The following is a 13,031-nucleotide window of genomic DNA, read 5'->3' as shown; positions in this document are numbered from 1 at the left end:
TTGGCCTCCCAAAGCACTGGGATTATAGGTGTGAGCGACTGCACCTGGCTGGCATCAGTATTTTTTTAATTCCCATCCTGCAAGGTGATTCCAAGGTTGAGAACCTGAGAAGCACTGGCTTAGCATAATGCCCAGCACAGAGTAGGTACTCAATTAATGGTAGTAGCTGCTTCTATTATTACTACTTGCAAACATGCAAAAGATAGCTAATATAATGGGACTATTATCATGTCTGCAGTTGTCTGTTTGGGAGAAAAAAATATTGTAAATCTATGGAACGTTTATGGTAAATCACTGAAAGTTTGTGACTATTTTTAAATGTTCTAAACTCTAATCAGGATTAACATAATGTATTTAGAATTTTTAATTACATTCAGTATCTGCATCACGTTAAGAAGAAAAAAAAAACTCTGAGTGGTTACTTGGGATAATGGTTTATTCTACTTATTTAACCTTTCCTAATGAGTCAAAGTTAAAAATCAAATGTCCACAAGTTAGAGAACCAAAATAAATAAAAAAAAGTCAGTATCATTAATTTCCTAAAATGATACAGGATGGGAATATTTTCTACAAAAGTTACACATGAAGAGGCTTCTCTTAACATTAAATTCTAGAGAAGTTTTAAGAATGTGTGGAAATTTTTCCCAACTAAACCCAAAATAAGAAAACAACAGTTACAGAAATGTTCAAGTTTACAACCAACAAAGTGAGCTTTTTTAGTCTATATAAAACATAATTTAAAGGTATTATATATTTTATATACAAAACTAATTTTCTCTCTCTCAAAAAAGATTTCGACGAGACCAACCAATAATTAAGATCTATGATTCATAAGGAGTTTGTAAATACTGAAGCTGTGACTCTGACAAATTACAGAAACTTCAGCAATGTGACATGCTGCATGTGTACACCTGTATATATAAAGTCTTTCAAACTTACTACTGAAGCACTTTCTTTTTGCAGCACCTACACATGGAATTTTGCTATGGCAGTGGTTTTTCCCAAAATGTTCATTATTTGGAGTTTTACTGCATTGTGTTTATAACAATAAAAAAGTGCCATTCTACGTGGTATAGAATCATGATTTTTCAGAATCTACACAACCCAGTTTAAAAAAAAAGAGAAAGAATGAGATAGTTCCATCTTTACTGCTTCAGTCAGAGTAGTTGGGGGGTGTGTGTGTGTGTGTGTGTGTGTGTGTGTATGTGTGTTTGGGGGATTTTTGCGACGCCTACCCACCTTTGCAATACAGCGAGTGTGCCCGCATTCACCCGGTGAATGCCATCCAACAGGACCAGCTTGCCTTCCAGAGCAGCATTCACAAGGGGTGAGAACCGCCAGGCAGTGTCTCCATTTGGAAGGGTGTATCTCTGCTGTAGCAGATCACGTGCTGTCATATCCTAAAACAAATCACCACCACCCACCAAAGAACACGACAAATTAATTTTTAAGACATGCAAGGCAGCTCACATGGCTTTATAGAGTCACCACTGTCTGAACTTAACATTCCATATAACAACAGAGAAGTCATCTTCTCCAATCCCCAAAAAGAAAGCTCTTCAGAAAGTCTTTTTTTGGTCCTTTTAAGAATTTTTTCCATTACTCATTACATAGTATAGTGAGAGTGAGAGGTTTTTTCCCCTTCTTTATATTTAGCATTTTCTTCCGCTTTTAAAATGTAAGTTTACATAATGGCAGTAATTTCTACCTGAATAACAGAATTTAACTCAATCAGCTCTATTCCTGTGTTTTTGTACGCCAACTCTTATCGTGACCTAACCATCCATGTGTTGACTCAATTTTAAAATGAAGAATCTTGTAGTATAGTTTGAAGTCAGGTAGCGTGATGCCTCCAGCTTTGTTCTTTTGACTTAGGATTGTCTTGGCAATGCAGGCTCTTTTGTGGTTCCATATGAATTTTAAAGCAGTTTTTTCCAATTCTGTGAAGAAACTCATTGGTAGCTTGATGGCGATGGCATTGAATCTATAAATTAACTTGGACAGTATGGCCATTTTCACGATATTGATTCTTCCTATCCATGAGCATGGTATGTTCTTCCGTTTGTTTGTGTCCTCTTTTATTTCACTGAGCAGTGGTTTGTAGTTCTCCTTGAAGAGGTCCTTTACATCCCTTGTAAGTTGGATTCCTAGGTATTTTATTCCCTTTGAGGCAATTGTGAATGGAAGTTCATTCATGATTTGGCTCTCTGTTTGTCTGTTACTGGTGTATAAGAATGCTTGTGATTTTTGCACATTAATTTTGTATCCTGAGAACTAGAAATACCATATGGCCCAGCCATCCCATTACTGGGTATATACCCAAAGGATTATATATCATGCTGCTATAAAGACATATGCACACATATGTTCATTGCTGCACTATTCACAATAGCAAAGACTTGGAATCAACTCAAATGTCCATCAGTGACAGACTGGATTAAGAAAATGTGGCACATATACACCATGGAATACTATGCAGCCATAAAAAAGGATGAGTTTGTGTCCTTTGTAGGGTGGATGCAGCTGGAAACCATCATTCTCAGCAAACTATCGCAAGAACAGAAAACCAAACACCGCATGTTCTCACTCATAGTTGGGAACTGAACAATGAGATCACTTGGACTCAGGAAGGGGAACATCACACACCAGGGCCTATTACAGGGAGGTGGGAGGGGGAAGGGATTGCATTGGGAGTTATACCTGATGTAAATGACTAGTTGATGGGTGCTGATGAGTTGGTGGGTGCAGCACACCAACATGGCACAAGTATACATATGTAACAAACCTGCACGTTATGCACATGTACCCTAGAACTTAAAGTATAATAATAAAAAATAAAATAAAATAAAATAAAATGAAAAATCATGCAAACTCAACATGCAGAGATGTTTATCAATAATGTGCATTTTCTTGCAGTTGATGAGTTTCCCTGAAAAGCTATGCTAGGACCATCACAGGGACTCATTTTATTTAAAGAGACTTCATAATGGAGGAAATTGAGGACAGTCATCAGATGAGGTACAGGAATTGGGAAACAATAGCATAGCACTTACAAGCAATTTTTAAAAGCACACACACAATGTGCTAACAATAAAATAGTGTAACAGACTTAAGCAAATTATTAATAGTTGTGGCATATAAAAGTTTACTGTAAAAAAAACTGGAGCTATATAATATGAACAATTTTTTCTTACATGCATTAATGTGGATAGTTTCTTTTCTATCACCTTCAGATACATTTTGTGCGACTTATAGCAAACAAAAGTTAAACACATTTACAGTCACTTTTATCCAGATATGTAAAGTCTTCTGTAAATTCTTGGCTACATACTCCCAACTTTCAGCAGATAGAAAACTAATGAATTTGCTTTATATTCATAATGGCAACGAATCTGTATTGAAACCAAGATTAAAATTTAAGTCTTAATTATTTCAATCTTCTCACTATCAAGAAAGTACTGACTAAATGGCTATTATTAAAAATTCAAAAAACAACAAAAAACAACCTGTCGAGGTTCTGTAGAAAAAGGAACATTTTTACACTGTTGGTGGGAGTGTAAATTAGTTCAACCATTGTGGAAGACAGTGTGGCAATTCCTCAAAGACCTAGAGGCAGAAATACCATTCAATCCAGCAATCCCATTACTGAGTATATACTCAAAGGGATATAAATCATTCTATTATAAAGACACAAGCATGCATATGTTCATTGCAGCACTATTCACGAGAGCAAAGACATGGAATCAACCTAAATGTCCATCAATGATAGACTGGATAAAGAAAATGTGGTAAATATACACCATGGAATACTATGCAGCCATAAAAAGGAACTAGATCATGTCCTTTGCAGGGACATGGATGGAGCTGGAGGCCATTATTCTTAGCAAACTAACGCAGGAACAGAAAACCAAATACCACATGTTCTCACTTATAAGTGGAAGCTGAATGATGAGAACACATGAGCACATGGTGGGGAACAACACACACTGGAGCCTGTCAAAGAGTGAGTGGAGGGAGGAGGGAGAGCATCAGGAAGAATAGCTAATGGATGGTGGGCTTAATACCTAGGTGATAGGATGATCTGTGCAGCAAACCACCACGGCACACGTTTACCTATGTAACAAACCTGCACATCCTGCACATGTACCCCTGAACTTAAAAGTTGGAAATTTTAAAAAAAGAAAGTACTGACTTAGGAAGTATGAATAGGCTCATTTTGAATCATAAAGACCTTCGAAAAACAGTAACATTCAAACTCAGCAAGTTCCCGTAACCTTAAAAGGCTGGTTTTGACGCATTGTCAAAATTTGTCCTTTTTAAATAACTTTATTTAATTCTTCAACTATGAATTCTAAATTCTATGCAAACTATATGAGCAATATCACTCTCTTGCTGCCAATGACAGTTACAACAACCAAGACTAAATTGATCACCATCCTCCGTGTTTACTGAGCCAGTCACGACATTCCTCATCTTTTCCTGGGACCAAGCAAAAGATTCATTCCCACTCATGTTTATGCTACAGAAAACCAAAGGGATCACTCTCAAGGAGAACAGGACAAAATCAAAATAAGTATCTGTGGGTCATTTTTATAGTCAAACTATGACAAAAATCCAATATTATATATGTATATACATATGCATATAAATATATATGTGTGTGTATATATTTATGTATACAAATATATACGCACACAGAATTTTTTAAGTAAATGTAAAAACAGATAAATTTAAAGGAAACTCTTGGTATGAATTATTCCAGAAAAACATTTGCCATAGAGTCACATCACACATTACCTTGGAAAAGTAAACAAAGAAACAGAAAACAGTTTAGCCCTGTGGTTCAAAATTAAAGATACATTATCAGAAACAGCTAGGGAACTTTTGAAACATATATAAACTTAAGCTCCACCACCCTGAAGATTCTGATTCATCAGGGCCAACATGGGGCCTACCATCTGTTTTTTATTGAACATTACATAGATGATTCTGATATGCCTCCCAGGTGGGAAACACTGCTTTAAAAGACATTAAGTTAAAACTCATTTATTTGTACCCTTCCTTGTTCTAATATGATGTGAGACTGCAAAAAGATATACAAAATGCACAACAAAATAACATAAATTAAAAGTAAAGTTAAAAAATAAGGGAAAAAAGAGTAGGCTTTGTCTATTTTAAGGATTCCTACTGGAATTCAGCGAGGAGAGATGAAGGCATTCAATTAATATCACATTTTCAAAGAAACTAATGGATGTTAATTTTGAAAATCACAGCTTCAGACTGAAAACAGCTGATATCCTGGCCCAATAAAGGTCAGGAGTCTTTCGCTTGGGTCCAGCATAAGATGAGGAATGTTGTGACTTTAGCAGATATAAGAGGCTCAGACTCCTAAAGAGCTGAGGCTAAAAACTGGTAACATTTTTTTTTAAATTTCAATAGAAAGAATTCCTCATTCTCATACCAACATATCTGAATCACCATTCTGTGCATGATATTAAAAAGCACTATTTCATTTGGTCATGATTCCAAAGTATTTTTATATATTATTAATTCACAGGATGTATACAGTACTTACTTTATTCAAGTAAGTAAACATTTACTAATAGAGATGATAAGAAAGACAACTAGTACATAGGGCTCTTCTTTTCCAGTCTAGTAGTTGGAGACTCCCTTACATTTGCTAAAGTAAAATGAATGATTATTTTTTGCTATACAATATGCAGCAGCAGATCAATATAGCTCAGTGCTATAAATGCCAACCAAAGCTATAGACCAGAAATGTTCTTCCTCTTTTCAATCTTCAGAGGGATAGAACATGGGAAATACTTGATATTTCTTAGAAGACTAGCTCAGTTAAATTTTATCACCTAAACTCTGTATACCATCACATTAGAAAGAGCCATTCTTCATTTCTAATAAACACATACGTGCAGATAGACAAACAGATGATTGATTGATTGATAGATAGATAGATAGATAGATAGATAGACAGACAGACAGATAGAAAGAGATTTTTAAAAACTATTTTGTAGAGACAAGTTCTCACTCTGTTATCCAGGGTGGTCTTGAACTCCTGGCCTCCAGCAATCCTCACACTTCAGCCTCCCAAAGTGGCAAGATTACAGGCATGAGCCACTGCCAATTTCTAATAAACCTTTGCATCAAAATAAAAACCTTCCTAAGAGAAAGAAAAGCACTCCCTTTAATATAAGCTTTTGGTTTTCATAATTAAGAACGTCTATTGAAAGACAAACATTTCAGCTTTTCCTTAAAGAGATAGTTGGCCCTACTTTCCCCAATATTAGTTGTTATCAGAAGCTATTTTCGATTGTGTGAAAGTGCAAGGACACTAAAGTAAAACTAAACTTTCACAGAACAACTGAATCTAATCAAATCTAATTAATAAAACTTTTTCAGCATAGGCTGAATGGGGAAGTGATATGAACTAATTTCAGGTAAAAAGCTAATGTTTAAAACAAAGTAACATCATTTTCAAGGGTTTCTGTCTATGGAATATTTGGTTTGTAGTACCATGAAATGATTGTTTTAATATCTTTAACAGACACTGCATCATTGAGTTGTGAAAAATATATATCATTTCCTCATTCTTCCCATCTACATGGACATTGCTATCAGCAAGTAGAAATGCAAATTTCTTTTTACAAGTGTGCTTATTCCATACAGGCATTTGGGAAACACCCTAATAAAAATCAAGAAAAAATCAAGGTCCTCATTTTTGCATATATTTTTCTTATCCTGGAACTCTTGAACTTAAGAGAATAAAAATAGCACTAATGATATCATAGAGCCTGATCCACTTCCTCTTTCTGCATTTCCTTAACATTTTTAAAATAACAGGACATGAAATTCAGTTCCTTTAGGTCTACCATTGTCTAACCTTGAACACCTCACTTTCATTCAGATCCCTGGAAAACATCCATGTATCTCTTACGATTCCATGTCAATTGGAATTATGTTCTTTTGATTTGTAACGCAGAAACTCTACTGAAAATAAAAATATCCTGTTAATATGAGAAGCATTAACTCAAGAAATGCATCAGAGAATATAAATTTGAACCTTAAAGCGATTATATGCCTTAAATGTTTTTAGTACCTTTAAATGATCTAATTTTTTTGAGAATTCCTTTGAGAAATCCAGATATAGTCAATAGCTCAATAAAATAACTGTACAAAGTGGTTGTGTGTATAGTATCTAGAATAACATTAGAATTATTTTTCCAAGGCATAATGTCATTCAGAAAAAAATCTGAAAATATTATAGTACATTTATAGTGTATAAAAATTTGAGCTACCTGTCTTCTTACTAATACTAAAGTAAAATTTTACATTATAATGCACATATAACTGTCTTACAGGAAATTAAAATGATTGTAGCAAAAGTAGAATATCAAAGTAGATATAGAGTATGACTTCAACCAGGGTTTAAAAATGTACATTTCTACCATATATATAAACCCAGGAGTTTCAGAAAGTATTTAAGTTGGCTTGCAAAAATATGCTTAATATAATGTATTATAAAATTAAACATAAGTGGACAAGGAAAACAAGGAAAGGTGAAACTAAGAGGAAAAAATAATATACAAAAATATCTGAACAGTCTAAAATTTGAATCTAATCTAATATCCAACATAAAGAGTGACATATTAAAAAAAAAGTTTCAGGTGTTCCTGTATTAGTTTGCTGAGAATGATGGTTTCCAGCTTCATCCATTTCCCTGCAAAGGATATGAACTCATTCTTTTTTATGGCTGCATAGTATTCCATGATGTATATGTGCCACATTTTCTTTATCCAGTCTATCATTGATGGGCATTTGGGTTGCTTCCAAGTCTTTGCTATTGCAAATAGTGCCGCAATAAACATACATGTGCATGTGTCTTTATAGAATGATTTATAACCCTTTGGGTATAGACACAGTAATGGGATTGCTCGGTCAAATGGTATTCTGGTACTAGACCCTTGAGGAATTGCCACATGGTCTTCCACAATGGTTGAACGAATTTACACTCCCACCAACAGTTTAAAAGCATTCCTATTTTTCCACATCCTCTCTAGCATCTGTTGTTTCCTGACTTTTTAATGATTGCCATTCTAACTGGCGTGAGATGGTATCTCATTGCGGTTTTGATTTGCATTTCTCTGATGACCAGTGATAATGAGCTTTTTTTCATATGTCTGTTGGCTGCATAAATGTCTTCTTTTGAGAAATGTCTGCTCATATCCTTTACCTACTTTTTGATGGGGTTGTTTTTCTCTTGTAAATTTGTTTAAGTTCCTTGTAGATTCTGGATATTAGCTCTTTGTCAAATGGATAGATTGCCAAAATCTTCTCCCATTCCGTAGGTTGCCTGTTCACTCTGATGATAGTTTCTTTTGCTGTGCAGAAGTTCTTTAGTTTAATTAGGTCCCATTTGTCAATTTTGGCTTTTGTTGCCATTCCTTTTGGTGTTTTGGACATGAAGTCTTTGCCCATGCGTATGTCCTGAATGGTATTGCCTAGGTTTTCTTCTAGGGTTTCAGTTTCTAGTTTTCCTAACACCATTTATTAAATAGAGAATCCTTCCCCTTTTGTTTTTGTCAGGTTTGTCAAAGATCAGATGGTTGTACATGTGTGGTGTTATATCTGAGGCATCTCTTCTGTTCCATTGGTGTATATATCTGTTTTGGTACCAGTACCATGCTATTTTGGTTACTGCAGCCTTGTAGTACAGTTTGAAGTCAGGTAGCATGATGCCTCCAGCTTTGTTCATTTTGCTCAGGATTGTCTTGGCTATACGGGCTCTGTTTTGGTTCCATATGAAATTTAAAGTAGTTTTTTCTAATTCTGTGAAGAAAATCAGTGGTAGCTTGATGGGGATAGCATTGAATCTATAAATTACTTTGGGCAGTATGACCATTTTCATGATACTGAATTTTCTTATCCATGAGCATGGGATGTTTTTCCATTTGTTTGTGTCCTCTCTGATTTCCTTGAGCAGTGGTTTGTAGTTCTCCTTGAACAGGTCTTTCACATCCTTTGTAAGTTGTATTCCTAAGTATTTTATTATCTTTGTAGTAATTGTGAATAGGAGTTCACTCATGTTTTGGCTCTCTGTTTGTCTATTATTGGTGTATAGGAATGCTTGTGATTTCTGCACATTGACTTTGTATCCCAAACGCCGCATGTTCTCACTCATAAGTGGGAGTTGAATGAGACCACATGGACATAGGGAAGGGAACATCACACACTGGGGCCTGTCTGGGGATGGCGGGGCTAGAGGAGGGATAGCATTAGGAAAACTACCTAATGTAGGTGACAGGTTGATGGGTGCAGCAAACCACCATGGCACGTGTATGCCTATGTAACAAACCTGCACGTTCTGTACATGTATCCTAGAACTTAAAGTATTTAAAAAAAAAAAAAAAAGTTGCAGGTAGTAGCTCATGCTTGTAATTCTAGCACTTTGGGAGGCTAAAGTAGGCTGATCGCTTGAGCTCAGGAGTTCAAGACCAGCCTGGGCAACATGGCAAAACCCCATCTCCACAAAAACTACAAAAAAATTGCCAGGCATGGTGGTGCACACCTGTAGTCCCAGCTACTTGGAGGGCTGAGGCACAAGGATCACTTGAGGCTGGGAGGTGGAGGCTGCAGTGAGCCAAGATTGCACCACTGCACTCTAGCCTGGCTGACAAAGTGAGACCCTGTCTCAAAAAAAAAAAAAAAAAAAAAAAGTTACATATGCCATAACGCTCACAACATCAACACCAAATCAGAAGCAGCACCACAATTCTTGATAATAAAATTGAGAAAAATTTGTCTCATGGGTCAGGTCATCCTATAGAGAACAACATGTTAAAGAGTTAAAAATAGAAGTAACAATAATTATTGCAGCTAATCCTTATGGAAAGCCTAACAAGTACCAGGTACTTTGCATACGTTAACTCATATAATCCTTATAACCTGAAGAGCCATGCACAATTATAATCTTCAATTTACAGAGAAGAAAACTGAGGTATGAAAAGGTTAAACAATTTACCCAATCAAGTACACACAGCTAGCAGGCAGAGGAGCCAGACTGTCCTCAAGTATATTATTACAATGAACACAGCACAAATTTCACTAAAAGAAATTCCATAAGGAAAGAGCTGAATTGGATTAAACAACCCATGAATAGATTGTAGAGTTAATATAGGAATGTACCAATAACACACCTCTCAGGCTAGCTTCACAAATTAACTTCTATTAAGCCTCAATCATCTTCTTTGAGAAGAGTTAAAAAGTGTGACTATTATGCTAACCACTCCCCAAACAGACCTCAAATACAGCTAGTCTTCATTGCTGTTTTAAAATTTCTTTCAAAATATATAAAAAAGATTGAAATAAAAATGCTTTAGTTAAAAGTAAGTACATCTCTAAATAAATATGATTCTTCATTCTCATTTCTGAATTAAAAATAGAAACAGTAGGCACTTAATATTTTTTCAGTTGGGGTAAATAAGCACTAATAATGATTTTGTTTTCCAAAGGAAACTAGCTGAATTTCTGTAGACTTTCCAGGTCTACCTCAAAGGAGTTTTACTTAAGCAAAACTCATTATACCAGGAAAATACCATACCAGTAGTATAAACAAGAAGAAAACCTGGGACTTATGTGAATAAAAGAATATACCAAGAATAAGCCATCGACTTTGCAATAAAGTATTAACTATGCCCACACCTATTAGTGGCAGAATACTACATAAATATTGTATAAACATACAATGTTAATAGTTTTTAGGTCCTGAAATAGAAAGAAGCCATTATTTCCGGAATCTAAGCATGCTCAGTGAACAGAACACAGGCATGCTGCCAACATTCCTCAGTGTCATTTATGTTTGATCTCAAAAAGGCCTCTCACTTTACATATATTGTAAAATTATTTGTAAACTCTTTCATCCTTCTCCCTCAAGTTCCTCTTTTGAAGAACTATTTTTAACCTGTAGCACATAAAATCAACTCCCTTTTATGTACAGGATGAGATGTTGACGTTACAAGCCTACTATGATTGATTTCAGTTACTCTGTTGTCAATGGGGGAAAAGTTGATTTTGCAGTTGTATGCATGGTAAGCACTGGAATCTATTGCAAGATGATCTGCTGTAGTTAAAGATTTATACAATGAATACAGAATAAATTTCTCTCGTTGAAGATAACTAGAAGTCAAACCCACTATGTTACTAACAACTGATTCAACTACAATACATCTTAATAAAGATGCAAAATTAAATATAAACATAAGGTCAGTATAGGTGCAGATAATACAGTTATATACTCAATCAAGATACACAACCAAATACTCTCATATTATCCTTCCTATACTACAAAGGCTAGAAAACTAGAAACATCATTTCTTAAAGTCTGTGCAGCTAGAGTTCTATTCATGAACCAGGTTCCACCAAGCATTCTCATGTACAAGAGACTGGGAAAATGGCATTGAACAACGGGAGTAAGGGAGCAGCCAGCACAAAGAAAACTGCTCTTCTAGGGCGTCAACAGCTAAATTTCTCCTGGTACTACCACTCCTTACTGGGTAAAATGTAAATTGCATTCCCTGTTTCTACCAGAAATTTTGTAAATTAGCTAACACTCTGTAAATAATATGTTTTCATTTTAGAGACTGGGTACTATTGTTCACCAGAAAGCCAGAACTTAAGGATGATGATATTTAAAAAGTAAATCAACTTGTTAAAGATTGTAAAGAAAATGTTGACAGACAACTAAGTACATTAAGTAGGATAAGAAGGGTTTCACAAGGCAAGAAGCAGAGATGCAACAGACTAAAATCCCAGCATATACAAACTAAAGAATCATATTTTATTCAAATAGTACTACAAAGTTTGTTGCATTTTATCACAAATGTTAGACTCCCTTAGAAAAACAGGTGTGAAAGTAGCAACAAATTCTAGTTTAAGTATCTGCAATAAGCTAAACACCTAAATCAAGAAGTTAGAAAAACTTCAAATCAATAATCTAACATCACAGCTAGAGGAACCAGAAAAAACAAGAAAAACCTAACCCCAAAGCTAGCAGAAGAAAAGAAATAACTAAAATCAGAGCAGAACTGAATAAAACTGAGACTGAAAAATCCATACAAAGGATCAACTAACCCAAAATTTGGTTATCTGAGAGGATAAACAAGATAGACCACTAGCGAAATTAACAAAAAAAAAAGAGAAGATCCAAATAAGCACAATCAGAAATGACAAAGGTAACATTACACCCAATCCTACAGAAATACAGAAGATCATCAATGACTATTATAAACACGTCTATGCACACAACTAGACAATCTAGAGGAAATGGGATAAATTCCTGGAAACACACAACCTCCCAAGACTGAGGAAGGTTGGGAAGAAACTGAAATCCGAAAGAGACCAATATCAAGTTCTGAAATTGAATCAGTAATAAAAAACTTACCAACAAACACAACCCTGGACCAGATGGATTCATAGCTGAATTCTACCAGACATCAAAAAAGAGCTGGTACCAATTCTACTATTCAAAACAACTGAGGAATAAGGACTCCTCTCTAACTCGTTCTACAAAGCTAGCATCATTCTGATACCAAAATCTGGCAAAGACACAAGAAAGAAAGGTAACTATAGGCCAATATCCTTGATGAACATGGACACAAAAATCCTCAACAAAATACTAGCAAAACATATCCAGTAGCAAATAAAAGTTAAATTCACCACAGTCAAGCAGGCTTTATTCCTGGGACACAGAGTGGGTTCAACAAATGCAAATCAATAAATATGATCACCACATAAACAGAATTAAAAGCAAAGGTCATTTTGATCATTTCAGTAGACACAGAAAAAAGCTTTCGATAAAATCCAACATCCATTTATGATAAAAACCCTCAACAACCTAGGCACTGAAGGAACATACCTCAAAATCATATCATAAGAGCCATCTATGACAAACCCCCAGGCAACATTACACTGAATGGGCAAAAGCTGGAAGCATTCTCCTTAACAACTGAACAAGACAA

General features: G+C 35.2%; 1 protein-coding gene across 2 annotated transcripts in view; it reads right to left on the bottom strand.

Annotated features, from left to right (window-relative positions):
- The window catches only part of LOC105491729 (von Willebrand factor A domain containing 8), a 436,474-nt gene that overhangs the window by 264,289 nt on the left and 159,154 nt on the right, over nucleotides 1-13,031 (bottom strand). For both annotated transcript variants that reach the window (XM_071081437.1, XM_011758388.2), the window contains one exon: nucleotides 1,240-1,400. In XM_071081437.1, coding sequence (XP_070937538.1) covers nucleotides 1,240-1,400 — 161 coding nt within the window. The remainder of the gene's footprint in view (nucleotides 1-1,239; nucleotides 1,401-13,031) is intronic.

This window comes from Macaca nemestrina, chromosome 16 (assembly GCF_043159975.1).
Source record: "Macaca nemestrina isolate mMacNem1 chromosome 16, mMacNem.hap1, whole genome shotgun sequence".
NCBI lineage: Eukaryota > Metazoa > Chordata > Mammalia > Primates > Cercopithecidae > Macaca > Macaca nemestrina.
Note: the sequence above shows the minus strand (reverse complement) of the source record. Positions and strands in the feature narration are given on the sequence as shown.